Source organism: Nannospalax galili, unplaced genomic scaffold (assembly GCF_000622305.1).
Source record: "Nannospalax galili isolate Female #2095 unplaced genomic scaffold, S.galili_v1.0 scaffold186, whole genome shotgun sequence".
NCBI lineage: Eukaryota > Metazoa > Chordata > Mammalia > Rodentia > Spalacidae > Nannospalax > Nannospalax galili.
The window spans coordinates 10,494,948-10,513,985 of NW_008358774.1; the positions used below are offsets into that span (position 1 = coordinate 10,494,948).

The following is a 19,038-nucleotide window of genomic DNA, read 5'->3' on the forward strand; positions in this document are numbered from 1 at the left end:
TAGCCATAGCCTTTTAATTTTCATTTCTAGTAGTACCTAAAACTATTTTGGATAGTACTGAATGACACTAATCTCCAAAATATTCTACCATAACCTTTCAAATCCCGTGGAATGGGAAAGAAATAGAGAGATCCTTAGTGAACTCTTCAGAAAATTTCCTTACTTTTTAAAGTGAATTTTAAGAAACCTACTTGTTTACATAAGTTAGAGCTATGTGCATATATGTATTTATATGTATATATATGAAATATTTCTAATTACTGAGCATTAAGCTTGAAAAGGGCTTTCAAATACTTCTAAAATGCTTATGTGTGTATATATATATGTACATGTGTTAGATCAATGCTTCGTTTTATATATATTTATATATCTGCATGTGTATATTTGCTTTATATATAATACACATATGCCTAACTACTTTCAGTACTTGAGAAAACATTTTTGAACTTAATTTTTATTAATGATCAGGAACACATTACTAAAAAAAAAATTGTTGTAAATGACTCACCTGCTTGTAGTACTATGTTTTGAATGCACACAAAAAAAATCATTGGCCCTGCTTTTTTTTTTTTTTTTTTTTTTTGAAGGCCAATCTGACATTCCAGTGCTGACAGTTTACTCAGATTGGCAGGAAAAAATTAATCTGATAAATCATGCCCTTAGATGAGCTACATCTCCTTTATGTCTTGCGTATGACTTTGGTTGCTTTCCTGCACCCATCACAACAATATATCACTTGTGTTTTTTCTGTGCATCCCTTTGTCTCTTGGCCTTTTATACTTGCGTAATGTAATTTAGAACTAGTGTAAAATGCATAACTCTGAACTGTAATGTATGGATTGCATTGTGTACTTCCCATCATTGGCTTCTTGGCACACAATAACGGCAGTGTGGAGGGACCTACAAGGAGACAGTGATGGTGCTTTATAAAATGTCCGTGGTGTGTGGCGTCCTCTGCAATCTGCTGGATAAGCAGTTGCACAAATTCTTCTAAGTTGAGAGGCCTCCAGAAATGTCATATTTTGGCTTCAGTAATGAATGCCACGAATAACAGCACAGACACAGGGGACTTTGCTCAATGTCTCAGATTCCAGTCTACTTTTCTTTAACTGAGTCTACTGTTGATTACTTTTACTTTTTTAAAATTTTATTTTATTTTATTTATATTTTATTTTAATTTTTTTATTTTATGTGTATGCATGTATTGCCTGCATGGAGGTAAGTGAACCCATGTTGTGTAATGCCCTTGGAGGACAGAAGAGGCTATCGGATTTCCTGTAACTGGAGTTGCGGACAGTTGTTAGCTGCCATGTGGATGCTGGGGTTCGAACCCAGTTACTTTTACTTTTTAAGAGGAACTTCCCATAAGCTAGTCTTCCAGTTCTTGAGAAAAATATTTAAAATTTTTTTTAATTTTTAAAAAATTTATGTGTATGCGTGTATTGCCTGCATGTGGGTAAGTGCACCCATGCTGTGCAATGCTCACGGAGGACAGAAGAGGCTGTCCGATCCCCCGAAACTGGAATTACAGACAGTTGTTAGCTGCCATGTGGGTGCCGGGATGCAAACCCAGGTCTTCTGCAAGAACAGTCAGTGTTCTTAACCTCTGAGCCATCTTTCCAGCCCGAGAAAAATATTTTTAAAACACATCTAAGCCATCTTTCTTCATCTCTATCCTTTGCATTCTCTACTGTATTATGCAACCTTAAACAAAATGAAAAGATAGGGCCTGGAGAATGGCTCAGTCAGTAAAGTGCTTGTTCCGTAAGCATGAGGACTACTGTTTGAAGACCTAACATCTATATGAAAAACTCTGTGCAGCAGCATGCCTGTAATCCCTGCCCTGGGGAGGCAGAGACAAGAGGAGCTTGGGGCTTCCTAGCACTTGCAGTCTAGCTGAATCAGTGAGTCTCAGATTCATTCAGAGACCCTATCTCAAAAAATAAGGTGGACAGTGATGAGGAAGACACCCAGAATTGACCACTGGCACATACATGCACACATACAGCAACATGCAGAGACCAGACCCACCCCCCCCAAACACAGATACACAAAAGATCTGATTGATAACCCAGAAAAGTGGACCAACCCTCCACCTACTGCACTTCCCCTTTTCCCCTGAGTTCTCTATTACTGTGATATAAGTTGAGTTAGCAAGAAGCATATGGGGAAAATAGATTGCTAAGCTTGTTGGGATTTAATATAGAAAGAAAAATTCCTTTTTCAAAATGTTCTTGGCAGGTTTTATGAACAGTTTTTTTTTTCGTGTGTGTGTGTGTGTGTGTGTGTGTGTGTGTGTGTTTTCTCTTTGAAGAATATATTGGTAGACATTGTCTTAAATATCCCTTTGAAATGTTACTAACTTCAGGCACCATATCCAGTTGTTGTTACGCATTTTAATTTGTTTAGTATTTGCCACATACCTTGTGGTAGTTGCTGTTACCCCATTTCACAGCTATACAAACTAGTGACAGAAGTAGTTAATTGTTTTGCCTTTGGTCACATAGCTTGTTAATAGTAGTAATGTATTTAGAACTCAGCATTTGTATGTACTTTAAATATGTAGATATACAAGCACAAGTCTATCTTAAATATTAAATCCTGATTGTGAATTCATGATGATATGTGTATGTATGTATATATACATATTATATATATATATCACATTGCTTATTTTGGTAATATAATATATGTGGCTTTCTTCTTTCCTTTACTATTGACGTAATAATTATTTTTAGAAATGTTATTATAAAAGGTTTAATAGAAGTACCAGATTCTCCTCCCCAAGATTTGTCTGTGTGGGGAATGTAATTTCTATGTACTAGATGAACTAACAGGTGTATATTTTGATAGTAGAGCATTCACGGGCCCTTCTACTTTTTTTGGCCCTGCAGTGGTAGTTTCACTGTCTATCTAGTTGTGGTTTCTGTCAGTGCCTTTAGGGGCAGGCGTGTGTCTGACCTGAATTCATAGTTGGGATATTCCAGGGGTGTTGTGAACTCATTTTTTTGTCAATGATTAAATGATAGTTTTTTTCTATGGCTGCTTGAGGCCTTTATATCTCTACTGAGGTACCCTAAAGAATGAATACCATAGTCTTTAGAAAAGTATAAATAAAGCATAATTTATATTGGAAAAACTTATTCCACAAACATTTTGGAACAACAATGAAAAACAAACCTAAGTGCTGATAAGATAAATTGTGAGGTTACATTAAATAATAGATAGGGTTAAGCAGTCTTCCTGGGCATATTCTTTTTAGAATATGTATGTTGTCTAGGTAAGGTAATTGAACATATGTTTTACTGTTGTTCAAATGAGTCAATAAATAGCCAGTCTTTTGCTTGTTAATTCTTGCTGGTAGTTATGGAGAACACCAATAAAGCAGAATGCATTTTATTATGACTTCATTCTTGAATTGTGCTTTGCATTGCTAAAGTATTAGGAAAACATTTTATATTATAGTAAATCAGTGGAGCTTTTTAAATAATTTTTTTCTTTTATCTTTTTGAGATAGGGTCTCCTTGTAGCCATAGCTGACCTGGAACTCGCTATGTAGCCCAGGCTGGCTTCAAACTCACGAAGATCCACCTGCCCCTGCCTCCCTAGTGCTGGGACTAAAGGTGTGTGCCACCATGCCCAGCTTAATAATATTTTAAAAAAATTTTTATTTTCATCTTGGAATTTGTCAAACAAGAATTCCTCATTCTTCTTCTCCTCTTGTGCCTCTCCTAGCAGCCTCTTTTCTCTTTCATATCACATGTGCCCTTTGCCCCTTCTCTCCCTCATCACCTTTTTGACCTTCTATTGCAAAGTAAAGATTTGCTTTCTTTTTCTACAGAAATGTGCTAAGGGACAAGTGTTATTTGACAAAGTATGTGAACACCTCAATCTTTTGGAGAAGGACTACTTTGGACTTCTGTTTCAAGAAAATCCTGAGCAGAAAGTAAGTGATTTCAACTTAATGTCTTTTTAGAAAATAACTGTATTTTTTCTTAACCAGTTTAATTTTAGAATACAGTTTAACTTTACAATAACTTGTGGTTAATATAAGACTTTGGTAAATATTTAAAAATTATTCATGTGAGAGATCCACTTATAACTTCTTGGTATTTTGTGTTCTTTCCTTACATCATGTGCAGATAGAGTGGACTGTCTTTTCCTATGTTAACTGAGATTTAAAAAACTGATTTTAAGATTATGTTAAAGCTTTAACTCTTGAATTCCTAGTGGAGTCAGTTTATATAATGAATTTGTAAGGGGAAAATGCTTTTAAAATGCATTAAAAGTTTTTCAATAGTGGGAAAATTGATTCTCTGACATGAAGACCACCTTTAAGGTAGTATTATTTCAGCCAGGTGTGATAGCGCATCAACACTCTAGAGACAGAATGCACGAAGTATATAAGCCAAGGAATAGTTTAGTGAGAATATCAGCTTTGGGTGTTGATGGCGAGAAGGGTTTCTCTTCCTTGATGTCCTGGGGAATTCTAGAGTCCATCTCTGGTTTACAAGACCGGGCTAATTGTTTATTCTACCTGGACCAGAGGCAGGCAGAGGTCAACCTGGTCTACATAGCAGGTTCCAGGCCATCTGGGGCTACAGAGAGACCCTGTCTATAAAAAAAGGCAGTATTATTTCAATCATGTTCTATTCCTGGTTTTGGTGCTAAATACAGAGGCTAGCCCTGTCAGTTCATTTTTTGCAACATACAAGTGTGTAGTCATCTGTACAGTAGATATTAAACAAGCCTAAACAACAAAGAAGTAGGTGCATTGGAGGGAATGTCATGAGTAAGTGTACTCATGTGTTCTTGCTTAGTAGACCTTACTGGCTGAGTGAGGGAAAGGTACTTCTGGCTCTGCTGTTGGGCTGTTGGGTGCAAAAAAGGTGGTTGGGCCAGCTCTCCTTGGGTGGTATATTTGACCACAGTAACTGACCCTCTGACTGGACAGTGACTAACCTTGGGGAGTATGTTGAGACCATGTCTGCCCTAAGAGTTTCCCAAGACATTAAACAAGAACATCAGGGTGGTCTGTGGCCTAATGATGGTGTTAATTCCACAGAACTTCAGGGGTTCTCAATTTCATAAGAAAAAACTAAGGCTGGAAATATTAACCCTTTGTGATCTGACCAGGGTTAACCTGTAGCCTTCTTAATGTTAGAAAAAGGGCTTTTCCTCTTCACTTTCTGAGTCTCTAGAGTTGGTACGAGTGAGAAGATACTGAGTAGGGGAGTGAAAAATGCAGGTTTGGTCCAGAGTTGCCCCCTACAGAGGAAGCCCTAAAAGTCTCTTAGAGTGTAGCTCTGGATAGACTCATTGGGAACCATTCTGCCTCAGGATGCATAGAACATTCACTCATCTGAAAGAGGTTACTGTTAATATTATAGTCAATAGAACACAGCAGTCATTAGAGGAGCGTAATGTGCATTTTGTTATTTTCCTGCACAGCATCATTGTGTTTATATCACCCACTAATGAAGTACAGAGTTTTAAGGGTGATAATTATATGCAAATTCAATTTTCTTAACTTGCTCAGTTTTATTCCTGATATATAATTTGTGGTTTAATTCTATGCTTAGACTAAAGACAAATTGCATGCTTGCCTTCTGAATAGGATATATTTTTATTAGAACTCTGTTTAGAACACTCTCCTTAGAAGCAGTAACACATTTGACTAAATAAAAGGTGCCTTTTAAAGACAGTAAATTACAGGTTGGTCTTGGTAGTGTTTTCAATCATGTCCTCATCTGTTGGTCCTCAAAGCTCCAAAAGAGAACATGCTGGGAACTTGGTAACCATCTCTTTTTTTGAGATTTCATATTGGTAGGTTCATAGGAACATTTAATCTTTGCAAAATATGAAGACAGTTCAGTATGTTATAAATACCATGCTTTGTTGGCACAAACAAGATAAACACCATTAAGAAATTGAGTATTTCTGGAACATTCTTTTTGTATAAGAAAAATTGTGGTATTTAGATAGTAGGAGTCACTGTTTTTAAAATTTGGATTCCCAATACATGTGTCTAGTCCGTATTTTGTACATGAACCTGAGACTCATAGACTTAATTGTCTACTGAACCCTATTAGTCTAATAACAAAGTGTTTCTTCTTTTCTCCTAAATGTTATCTGTGCCCTGAAGAATGGTTCTAGATTCCTTCCTTCTCTTTATCTTCTATGGACACTCAAAAGGTCTCTGTGATCTTATCTGATCTAGGTACTCACCTACTTAGAAACATTTAATGGCTACAAATCAGGACCTTAGAGTGACATATAAGGCTCCTACATAATCTAAGTCTACTTAAGCTTTGTTTCTCTGTAATGTTTGACACACAATCAATATTCAGTACATACCAGATTTCACTTCCAAAACGAGCCTTGCTGGTGTAACTATCTGCTCATACATATTAGTCCTTGCATGGGCTGTGTCTTTCTCTTTGTACCTAAATGCCTACCTTTCCTTAAGAGCTGCCTGCGTATCCTACTGGATCCTACTGGGGGAGCCTACTTTTTTCCATCCTTCCTCTCCCCAACTCAAGGGACAGGAGTTAACAGCTGCCTCTGTCATCAGTACATTTAACACAAACCTTATTTTTCTGTTGACCTTTCTCCTCATTACTCTGATTGCCTCTGAAGATGAGATGATGAAGTCTAATGAGATGATGAATTGTGTGATGACAACACCCTAAGTTTGGTCATGGAAGGGGTTGGCTAGTGTCTAGGAGGCTAAGGTTATTAAGGCAGAGAATAGCATAGGGAAAAGGCTGGGAATATAGCTTATTGGTAGAGTGCTTGTCCCCTCTAAAAACATGCAAGGATGGGCTGGGGTGGGCTTATTATAACTCATTGATAAAAAGATCCAGTGTTGAATAAGGAGTTTAGAATTCCTTATTTAACTTTGTGGTTAGTTTTTCTTAGGAAGTGTCAGGAGAAAATGCTTGCCCTATATTAGTGACCACTTTCTATTTTAGTTTTATTTTATTTAATTTTAGTTTATATTTTTTGAGATAGAGTCCTGGCTGCCCTGGAACTGGCTATGTAGACCAGGCTGGCCTTGAAAAAAAGACCTGCCTCTGTCTCCTCTGTGTTGGGACTGAAGGTGTGCACCACTGTGCCTGACTCAGTTTTATTTTTTATATTTTTGTTTGTTTTTAATCTTTGTGAATGAGTGTATTGCCTACATTTATGTAAGTGCACCCATGTCATGCAATACCCATGGAGGTCAAAAGAGGGCATTGGATCCCCTGGAACTAGAGTAGTTATAGATGGTTGTTAGCTGCCATGTGGGTGCTGGGATCTGAACCTGGGTTCTCTGCAAGATCAGCTAGTGATTTTAACTGCTGAACCATCTCTCCAGCCCCAACTCAGTTTTATTTTATCTCAAGAAAACTTTGGGAGCATGAAGAAAAGAGTGTCTTTTGTGAGACCTCTACTTTTCAGGAAATGAATGCTCAAATATAGTGACAATGTGTTAAATTATATATATATACATACATACATATATATGTATATATAATTAATGTAGCCCCACAACTTTTGTATTATATAGCTTTTAAAATTCCTTCCTATTTACATAAGCAAAATCCAGTTCTCAATATATTTAGGTGAAAAAACTTCATTTTTCCAATATAGATTGGTATGGTCTGTGTTTTTTCTCTTGCAGAAAATTATTAGTGCTATACTAACTTAGTCTAACTAGTCCTACGTACTTTGAAGTCTTAGTGGTTTCCATAGTAGGATACAGAGATGTGTCTTTCTTTGTCATTTTTCTGTTTTGATGTTGAGGATTAAACTCAGAACCTCATGTATGCCAAGCATATGCTTTACCAGTAAACTAGACTTCCAGCCTGCTTCTTTCTTGTGCTGAATATTCAAGAAAGTTTCAGGTATTTATTTCAGCCTTTTGTAAAGTAAAACTCAGGCAAGATCTATGAGTATTTTGTATAATAATTTGTTACTGTCCTCCCCTGGAGCCAGCCGGAGGGGGACACAGGGTCCCTGCCGATATGGGAGTGAGAGGCGTGGAGTCACGACACAGACACCGGGAGTCAGGTGAAAGCAAGCAGAGGGCGAGCTGCTGCAGACTCATTTATTCCAGGAAGCGTTTGGGGCTATAAGGGGTTGGCTAGCCAATCATGGTTTCCCACACTGTCCTATGATAGGCAGTCTGTCTCCGGGCAGATCATCTCTCAGCAGGTTGTCATTGCCATGATGGACTGCGCTGGGCCGTCATGTATGTGGAAGTCCATTCCCCATTCCTTATGGCAGGAGGCCTGAGCTGGGCCCGGTTCTTTGTTATGCCATACAATAATTTGCCTTCAAGGGAAAATTTAAACTTTTGGTGTTAGTACTGTGTCTCTCAATGTTCAAGACCTTGAGTTGGAAGCCTTTCAGTTCATCTTGAATATGAAAGTGTGACATTTCTGGTGTTCCAACTTTTTGGTATCTGTTGAAAGTCTTATGTAAACTTTTGTTCTGGAAAATGTTAATATATAGATTCAAGCATCATGTTATTAATTTATACAGAATTCTAAGTCTATATAAATCTTGTCTTCATGCCTAAATGGAATCATCATTAAGGGTATTAGACTCTCTTTAAAGGGAAAAATGTCTTGAATATTTGTTAATAGAATTTGGCGTTTGGCCCAGGCATTATAATGTCATTTTGCTGTAAGCCATATTGAAAGAGGTGCTTGTTTAGAAGTGTAGTTGATATCCAAGCTTACTTTATGAAGATTAATTAAAACAGTTGTCTGACCATACCCTCCTCCCCGAAGCAGAACTAAAAGCTCATATTAAGCTGTTTGCACATATAAACTAACTTTAAATAAAATTCTTTATTCAGTTCATTTAAACTTTATAATCTCTCATTCTTCCAGATGTGCAGTGAATGTTTCACTGATGTGGAAAGTCTGTAACTTCTCTCTTGACACCAGCATTAGGGTAGACTTTTCTTAGACCTAATGTGGTCAGAAGTCTCCATTAAAGGGGATCTGTTTCAACACTATTGGGAGAAGGCAGATTTTTTTTGTTTGCTGAGATTAAAAGCTTGCACCACCATGCCTGCAGTCTTTTCTTTTTTTTTTAATCAGATAGATGATGTGATTTCCATTTTGCAGTTGAGGAAATTGAGGCTTAAAAGAAGCAAGAAATGTACCCAAGCCATGGAATTGGTGGGAACTGAGAATTTGACTCCATATATACATTTTTTAAAACATTTTATTTTATTATTTTATGTGTATGAGTGTATTGCTTGCATGTATGTGAGTGCACCCGTGTCGTGCAATGCCGCAGAGGTCAGAAGAGGGCTTTGGATTCCCCTAGAACTGGAGTTAAGGATGGTTTGTAGCCGCCATGTGGGTGCTGGGAATTGAACCCAGGTCCTCTGCAAGAGCAGTCAGTGCTCTTAACCACTGAGCCATCTCCCCAGCCCTGACTCCATATATTTTTAAGCCCAAAGTCTGTGTTCCTGGTTATAGTAGTTGGTATTTAAGCATGGTAATGATACATCCTTAATATTAACTGAGTGGATGGTGTTTGTGCATGCATATGTGTACATGTGTACACTTGCTCCTTTTTATCTTATTACTCTTTTATTCGCCAATGCCATTTTCCATGTTTTTGATGTGTCTCCTTTATCGTGTCATCCTCAACTGTCAAACCTGAGAGGTTGATATCTATCTATCTATCTATCTATCTATTTATTTATTTATTTATTTATTTGTCACCAGGCATGGGGGTGCACATATGTAATCCCAGTACTTGGGGAGGTGAGCAGGAGATCTGGGAGTTCCAAGACCAGCCTAGACTATATAGTGAGATTGTATCTTAAGAAACAAAGCAACAAAAGTAATTTTATGTCTGTTTATTTGTAATGGATAATCCAGATAATAAGCCTACATTTCTTCATGAAGTTAAATTAAAACATTTTTAATTTTTACTCAAGAACTATGATGCTAAGCAATGAAGTTATATGTCAACTATAAGTACTCAAGATAATTTCAAATAAAAACAAATCTAATAAAATAATATAATGTGTAATCATTTAAGATGACTACATCATGGACCGGAAGGAACTGGATATGGACAGATAACATTCAACAGGTATTGATTTTTAATGCTTGATGTTAAGTTCCCTAATAGTGCCAACTGCCCTGGAGAATATTAATTATATAGCTTGTCCCATCCTGTGTAAAGTTGCAGCCTCAGGGAGTGGAGAAGACCTCCTACCTCTTTAAGAATGGAGCTTGCAGGGTGGAACTAAGTCTGGTTAGGAAAGGGAAAACCAAATAGGCAGATGGAAGGAGTTCTGCTGCTGCTTGGTCCTACCATGTCAACAAGAGCTTCTGTAGTCTCTGGGTAAGGATCTTGTTCTAGTTAGTTTTTATTGTCAACTTAATACAATATAGAATTACCCAAGAAGAGGGAACCTCAATTGAGGAATTTCCCAAATCACATTGGCCCATGGCCATGTTTGTGAGAGATTGCCTTATGATGGGAGGGCCTGGCCCACTTTGAGCAGCACCATCCTTAGGTAGGTAAGTCTGGGCTGTATAGGAAAGCTAGCATAGCATGAGCCAGTGAGAAAGCCAGAAAGCAAACCTGTATTGCTCCGTGGTTTCTGCTTCAGTTCCTGTCCTGACTTACCTCGATGATGGATTATGACCTGGACAAACCCTTTCCTCCCTCAAGCTGCTTTTGGTGTGAAACTGTTTTATCACAGCAATAGAAAAGCAAACTAGAACAGATCTGAAATAAGAAGCCGCATCAGTCTTTAGTATGTCCTGGCAGTCAATGTTGTGGGATGGCAGTCTGCATTTGGCTTGCAAACTTCTCACTCATGAATTACTAGGTCTGTAGAGCTCTCCCTGCTCTCACTAGGATCTGTAGAAGCTGTCAGGTAATTTGAAGAGATTTCTTAGTGCTTCAGTGAGGATGGAAAGTATGTGATGGCTGGACCACAGGGTTACTCTTTGGCATTACAAAAGATGATGTTGCTTCCACCATCCTTGCTTCTCTGTAGCAGGCATCTGTGTGAGCTTATCCTTAAGGAAACTGGAGATTTGGGAAGTTTGTGAGACCAGCAGTGCCTCCTGTATTCTTTTCTTCCTCTGTCAATGCTCTGAGGCTTTCCTTTTTGTTGTCATTCACATTTGCACTGGTTGTCTCTGATTCAGTTTTTCTTGGTGCAATTGTTATTTCATTGGATGCAAGTGCCACATTTTTGACCCTTCTCATTCATCTCTTCCCCAGTCTCACTCCTGCCTGGGCTGGACGTTAAATGATGTGCTTTGCTCCTACTTGTGCACTTATCATAGTTGCCCATTTGTGAGCCAGCTGTTGTGTAGACGAGCAGCTGCAGGGCAAGGAAGCTGAATGCCAAGCTCTTTTCTCAGAGGAGAAATAGAGCTGCTCCCTAACATCATGACACTGGAGCTACCATTAAAGGGTCTCCTGGACCTCTCACATCAATGTGCCATGCAGCTGGGACACCAGGAATATGAAACTGAACCATGCTCTTGTGGCTCTTTACTGAGAGCTCTGAATATGACCAGTGTTAGAACAGAATTACCAACACCTTGGATCCTTGCTGCCTAGAGTCCAGGCTGTGAATGGTGTTGTAAAATCTAAAGGCAGGGAGGGGTCTGTGCAACTCTCCTTTCAAAGGATGCTGTTGTTAATATGTTTTAATAGTGTGTCTTGTTCTGTTGCATCTTTTCAATATATTAATAAAGGTTATTATTTCCTATGTAATAATAAATACTTTGTTCCTTTTATTTTGTTTAAACACAGGTGCTATAGTACATTATTTGGGATACTTGTTAAAGCAAGCCAGACTTATGTACTAAAAAAGTCAATTGTTTGAATCAATGTATTGTATCTCAAAAAATATACTTGGTCTGTGTTAGTAAGGTGAATGAGCTTTAATGGCTTAGGGTGGGAAAATATAAACAAAATTTTTAAAAAGTTTGGTTGGAATCATTTGCTTTACAGTTTGAAAGATTTAATACCCTTAGGTGGTTCAAACCTGGTGGGTTCATAGTTGATGTTTTTTGCTTTATTATGATAGTGGTTTCTTAGCATGTTTTTTTGATTAGCTTTCTCAAAGGTAGAAATGAGGGCAAATGTAAGGATGTTCCTTATAATTGTGTTTTCTAATGCCAGATAAGAAGGACACATGTTATTTATCCAGAAAGGAAAATATTGTCTCTAATCTGACATTTTCTCTCCTTAGCGTGGTACAGTGGCAAGAGCAGGAGACTTAGAGGAGAAAGAGAAATTGGCCTTAGAAGATAAAATGGTTATGTGTGGTCAGGGCATGTACACGTTCAGCTAGCAATTTCCAGCTACATTTTATCTTTGAGTAAGAACCAACATGAACAACTTGTTATTTCAGTGTCTGCAGGGGCTTTGTGGGCAATTTTATGTAAACGAGATTAAATATCTATTATATCTCATCATTGGATAAATGTTTCATTTCACATCCAAGTGAATGAGATACCTGGAATTTACCTTAAAATGGCCAGGCGTGGTGGCACATGCCTTTAATCCCAGCACTTGGGAGGCAGAGGCAGAGGCAGAGGCAGAGGCAGGCAGCACATTGTGAATTTGAGGCCAGCCTGGTCTATAAAGTGAGTTCCAGGAGAGCTGGGGCTACAGGGAGACCTTGTCTCAAAAAGACAAAAAAGAAAACAAAAACAAATATATGTATTTTGTTACACGCGCACACACACACACACACACACACACACACACACACACACACACGTACACACAAGTCGTTTGGCCCAGTGGAATGCTAATGAGTAAAAGTTACTGTGAAGTGGACTTTATTAAGTATAGGTTGTGAACTGTAAACTATTCCATTTTGTTATGGGGGATAGTTGTTACTGCTAACTTTCTTTTCCCTTCCCCTTTGTAGAACTGGCTAGATCCTGCAAAAGAAATAAAGAGACAGCTGCGAAGTGAGTATTTAAATAACCATATTTAAGTTAATCTATACTATTTCCATTTTTTTCTAAAAGGCAAGTTTTTAAATAATTTTTTTAATTTATTTATTTTTGTTTTATGTATGTTTTGCCTGCATGTATGTTGAGTGCTCCCATGTGTGCAGTGCCCATGGAGGCCAGAAGAGGGTTTGGGATTCCCTGGAACTGGAGTTATGGACACTTGTTAGCTGCCATGTAGGTGCTGGGAACTGAACCAAGGTCCTCTGCAAGAGCAACCAGTGCTCTTAACTGGCCTTCCATCTTTATTAAAATCTATAGTGATATAGCCTATTCTTTTTTGCATGTACACCATGTCTGAAATCAGTGATACTAATAATATACTTGTAAAATTGGCACTGTTTAGTTGGATGTGGTGCCATGTGCCTATAATCTGAATAGTTAGTAGGGAGATCATGAACTCCAGGCCAATGTGGACCTATCTCAAAAAAAAAAAAAAAGGAAAAACCACCCCCCACCCCCCAGCTAAAAAAAGAATTGTGACTATACCATACATAGTCTCTTGTGAAATCTACTGCAATGAAATATCTTTTTTCTTTAAAGAATGGATGCTTTTTTTGTAAATTTCACATTGTGTGTGTGTGCGTGTGTATGTGTGTGTGTTACACAAACTTCTATGTGTGTTCTCATGCACTTGTGTGTGGAGGCCAGAGGTCAGCTTTTGTCTTTTCCTCGATTGTTCTCTACCATAATTTTTGAGGCAGGGTTTCTCATTGAACCTGGAACTCATGAATTTGGTTAGACTGCCTAACCATTGAACTTAGGGATCTGTTTGGTTTTCCCCCATACCCAAAGCTGGGGTTACAGAGACCTCAAATTTCACTTTTTATGTGAGAAGATTTACTTTAGTGCTATCCTCTTTAATTTAAAAGTGTAAAGTTTTAATTGTTAAGCATCTCCTAAGCCCCAGTGGCATATAGGCACACTGTTTTTACACACTAGAGTGAACACTCCAGGAATATAAGCTGAGCAGAAGTCTTTCCAGTTCTTTGAGGTGCCTGTCTTCTCTGCACTTTGTTTCTTCCAAAGTTCAAGGTCACTATACGAGGTCTTTGAGTCTGAGTTTGTAGTTAACCAGACTAGTTAACCTGCTTGTTCCTTTCTTCTCCTTTTACTATTTGTTCTTACTATAGAATCCTCAGATGACTTTCTGCATTCCACTTAACCATCCTCAGCTACCTTCGTAGATGTGCACGTTTCCTTGTGTGCGATAGCAATCTCAAGAACTGTTATCCAAACCATTTAGGGGATTTGAATACTTGTTTCAGAATTTGTGAATAACTGAAGCAGGCAGGGAGCCATGAGCAGCTGGAGTGCTTAGATTTGGAAACAAAAACTGAACAGTCAGTTCCTCAGAGCCCTTTTTAAAAAAATTTTTTATTATTTTTATTTTATGTGTATGCGTTTATTGCCTGCATGTAGGTAAGTGCACCTGTGTCATGCAGTGCCCAAGGAAGTCAGAAAAGGCTGTCGGATCCCCTGGGACTGGAGTTACGCACAGTTGTTAGCTGCCATGTGGGTGCTGGGATTCGAACCTGGGTCTTCTGCAAGAACAACCAGTGTTCTTAACTGCTGACCATCTCTCCAGCCCCCTCCTCAGAGTCCTTTTAAGACTGGGCCCAGCAGCTGCCCATTTCCCTGAGAACTAGCCATCAAAATGCCCTGCACTATTGATAACATTTTCACATTTCTCTAATTATTATTCTAATGTCAAAATTCTGGAAGATATCTATACTTTCCCAGTCCCTTCTATTTACCTTCTGCCTTCCATTGTAGTGTCTCCTCTTCTGTTTCATTTTTTTTTCTTTCCTCAATAATAGATCCTAGTCTTACTTTGATTTTTCCCTTCTTTATATTTGTTTGTTTATTTATTTAAGACAAGATTTCACTATAGTCTGTGCTGGCCTTGAATTTACAATCCTTCTGCCTCCTGAGTTGTGGCATTACAGGGATGTATAACATGTCTGGCTTTCTTGTTTCTTTTACTTGGGCATACAAGTTACTGTTATCATATGCTCTTCCTTTAGACTCATCTTTTTTTCCTTTTAAGAATAGCTTTTTATTGGCCAATCTTCCTGATTTGTCTGAGGCATGTCCTGTTACATGAAACTTCAGGTACGAAAGCTGGAACAGTGTTATACAAGCTGGCATGATTGGCCACTCCCTTTTTGAACTATTCTTGACATTCCAACATTTGTTTCTTTTTTTTTTTTCCTCTTTTCCATTTATTATTTGATGTTTCATCCATTTATGTTTGTTTCATGATGGGAAAGTAAGGAGGTAGTAAGTAGACACAGATGTATTACGCTGACATTATGGAAGAAACTACCCTAGAGAGCTGTAAGGACTTCTTCCTTTCTTCCTTTTGCCATTTTTGCATGATCTGTATAGAGCATGAGTTCAGAAAGATACAGTTCTTATACTTTCTCTGAAACCAGATTTGCTGGGTGACCTGAACAGAATGAACAGGGCAACCTCTGAAATATGATTGATGGTCCATGAAGTTGTTGCCTGTGGTTTGGTTTTGGCTCTTAATTGTGTGTGTGCCAATCATTTCAGAGTCATAGATATTTCCTGCTGGAAATTGCCTTCTAGAAGAAAGCTTAAAAAGAAAGTTTAGAGGAAACTTTCCAAATACAAATGTTTGAAAAACTTTCAGAAAGCAAGACTGAATTATGAATCACGTTCTTCTTATGTTTTGATTAATTTTAAAGTTTTTTTTTTAGAGTTATTTTAGGACTTTTGCCCTTGTGATTTGTCATAAGGTATAGCAGGAACAATTCTTACCTGACTTTTCTTTAAATGGTAGCCTGTACTGTCTCCTTCATGACAGTAGTTAGGTAAATGAAGTTTTACTGTTGGAATGGCCCATTTTTGCATGTATAGGATAGATGAAGGAATTTCTCCTATTAGATTTTTATAGCTAATAGCAAGAATAGATCTTTTGAGTTATAACAGACAAACCTAATGGTTTCCACTTAAAAGTTGCCTTAAAATTATTTTCTCAATAGTATATTTTTAAGGCTGTGTATCTAATACTTGCCTGTGATTAATATATAATCTGTAAGTGGCTGGACTGTGTTTTTATGTAGCCAGGTAAAATTGGGGCCAACATAATTGATTAAAAATGAAATGTGAAATTGCTAATAGATTTTGAGTGTTTTTACCACAAAAATATGTGAATGAATTCATTTGTTAATTAACTCAAATTAGCCATTCCACAATGTATGCATATTTCATATATCTTCTGTCATATGTGTACACACATATCACACATATACATATATAATTTTGTGAACTGAAAAAAGTTGAACATTTTTGAGTTTTAGAAATATATCTTAAAATACAAAGGTTCTAGTAAAAATGGATATATAGTCCTACCCAGACAGATACATACTAGTGTTAATACCTAGAAAATAAGTAAGCAAGGGGCCATTGGGAAATGATAATTCTTTGCTGACTCTGCTTGACTATGATTGGCAGTCACCTGGGGAAATGTGTGTATACAGTGGGTGGGTGTTTGACATAACATGATACAATAGGCCAACTCTAAAACCTGGGAAATCATTTTGTCTTAAAGTATTTCAGTCTTTTCATACTTTCTCTTTAGAATCTCTTGGAACATTAGCTTCAGGTAGCCATTCATCTTAAGAGCTACTGTGATGATCCCTCAATCATTTTTCCCTTTTACCAACAAAGTAGAAATCTCACATGTATATATATATTTTAAAAGGAGTGGAGAGTATATAGTAGCTAGAGCTCCTATGGGTAAAATACATTTATCTCATAGCTGTTGATTGGAGATTATATTCAATTTACTTAATAAACTGCCATATAAAATATTTATGGATATAATTATATTTATAAAAAGTCAACATATTTTTCTCAAATGGTGGCTTATTTATGATATTCATTTCTATTTTTTAATTTCATTTTTATTGTATAACAGTAACTTTCTATAAATTAAGTACAAACTGATTTATAATGGAATAAGTCTGTGTTGTATCAAAATAAAGTCATTCTGTTGTTTTGATAAGTAACTGTGATGTTTCATAATTACAGACCTTCCCTGGCTGTTCACTTTTAATGTGAAATTTTATCCTCCTGATCCTTCTCAACTGACTGAAGATATCACTAGGTAATTTGTATTTACGTTTTAAAATGCATCTTTGTTTGTAACTATCATTTATTTCTGTGCCCTGTGAACATGGTGGTAATTTCAGGACTGAAAATCAAGCAGGTTTTAAAAAAATTATTTGTGTGTGTGGGTGGGTGTATGTGTGTGCATATGTGAGTGTGCGCACACACGCATGCAAATGTGCAGCTAAGAGCACAAGTTTGTGGAGTTCATTTCTCTCCTTCCACCTTTATGTGGTTTCCAGGAATTGAACTCAGGTTACCAGGCATGCATTGTTGGGTGGCAAGTACCCTTATCCACTGGGCCAAAGTAATTTAAAAAAAAATTTTTTTTGATGCTTCCTTGGAAATGGGTCTTCTTGCAAATAGCTTGAAGTTATTGACAGTTTCAAAAATTTTATTCACTTTTCTTTGGTACTCCTTTTATTTTCAAGTAATAAAATACTTAAAGAAAATAATGTTGCTGGCAGCTTTGTTTGCTATGTCATACTGTTAAAGGCACTTACTTTACCTTCAGTATTTCAGATTTTAATGCTACAAGTGGTTTTTTAACTAGTATAACCTATGTGTGCCTATGTATTAATCTCATACAGATATCATATCTTTATATTTACCCATTTATCAGATAAATACATTTGTGTGTGTGTGTGTGTACATGCACGTGGAGGCTGCAGATCACAGATACTGTTCCTTTGGCATCCACCTTGCTGGGTTTTTTTTTTTTTAAAGATTTATTTTGGTTTTAATTGTGTGCATGGGTATTGGTATGTGTATGTGAGTGTGGTGCCTGCAGAAGCCTGAAGAGGGTGTTGAATTCCTTGGAGCTGGAGTTACAGGTGGTTGTGAGCCACCTGACATGGGTGTTGGGAAGCAGGTGTCTGCAAGAGCAGTACATGCTCTTATCCACTGAGCCATCTCTCTAGCCCCATCCTTAGTTTTGGAGGCAGGGTCTGTCACTGAACCTGAAACTTAAAGTTGTGTGCTAGACTGGCTGGTCAGCAAGCCCCAGGGATCCTCCTGTCTCTGCCTCCCCAGCACTAGGCTTATACGCACATCATTCCTGGCTTTTACATAGGTGCTAGGGATCAAACTCAGGTTGTCATGTTTACATGACAGTCAATTTGCTGAGTTATCTCCTTAGCCCTTGTAAAATTTGTTTTAAAAGTCAAGCGAACTGGTAATTTGTCTTCTATCTCTGCCCTCTTACCCTTGCAATTGAGAGAAAAAGGAGAATTATGTAGTCAATAGTAGCTGTTTGATTTTCATATCTCTTGAGATTATGTAGGCCATAAGAACAAATGCCTAAGTTGCAAATAGAGGATTCAATTTAGAAGAAGAGTGCATTTGCTTATCCTGTGTGACAGGGTCTTCAAAAGTTAACCAAGGGAAGGATCAACAAGTTTCTGACATAGCTTCAGTAGATTGGGTGATAGGATTTCTTAGCTTTGTTGAGTTAGTGTAAACGATGACTCTTAAGTGTTTTTAAAAGATTATTCACACAGAAGAATTCATTCCAATGCAATTGACATTGAGACGTTTTCACATGCATTTCTAATCTCTATATACATGACTGTCACTGGTCACAGTCGCCCACCTTCTGAGCTCCTCGGCATCTGAGCATGAATACAAACTTGTCAGATAGACAGCCTTCCTCTCCCACTAGAGGCTCCATACTCTGCCATCTCTGTCACTGTCCACTGTGTTGTCAGCACCCTCATCCATTCCCCCCTGTCTGCCCTTCTGGTAAATCTAGTCAGCCAGAGGTCCCTGTTCCAGGAGGGTCAGCTGTTCCTCATCTACTGCAATCCATTGTCAGTATTCCTTTGGATAGAATTGGGGTCTGCTGTTCATTTTTCCAGTAGTATGTTGGGTTACTGTCTGGAAGAGCCTT

General features: G+C 37.7%; 1 protein-coding gene across 11 annotated transcripts in view; it reads left to right on the top strand.

Annotated features, from left to right (window-relative positions):
* Positions 1–19,038, top strand: part of Epb41l2 (erythrocyte membrane protein band 4.1 like 2) — a 229,656-nt gene that overhangs the window by 141,005 nt on the left and 69,613 nt on the right. For 6 of the 11 annotated variants that reach the window (XM_017795336.2, XM_029558164.1, XM_029558165.1 and 3 more), the window contains exons 4-7: positions 3,842–3,946; positions 10,054–10,107; positions 12,926–12,968; positions 17,073–17,148. In XM_017795336.2, coding sequence (XP_017650825.1) covers positions 3,842–3,946; positions 10,054–10,107; positions 12,926–12,968; positions 17,073–17,148 — 278 coding nt within the window. The remainder of the gene's footprint in view (positions 1–3,841; positions 3,947–10,053; positions 10,108–12,925; positions 12,969–17,072; positions 17,149–19,038) is intronic. The other 5 variants (XM_017795339.2, XM_017795341.1, XM_008822132.3 and 2 more) reach the window with 1 other exon arrangement.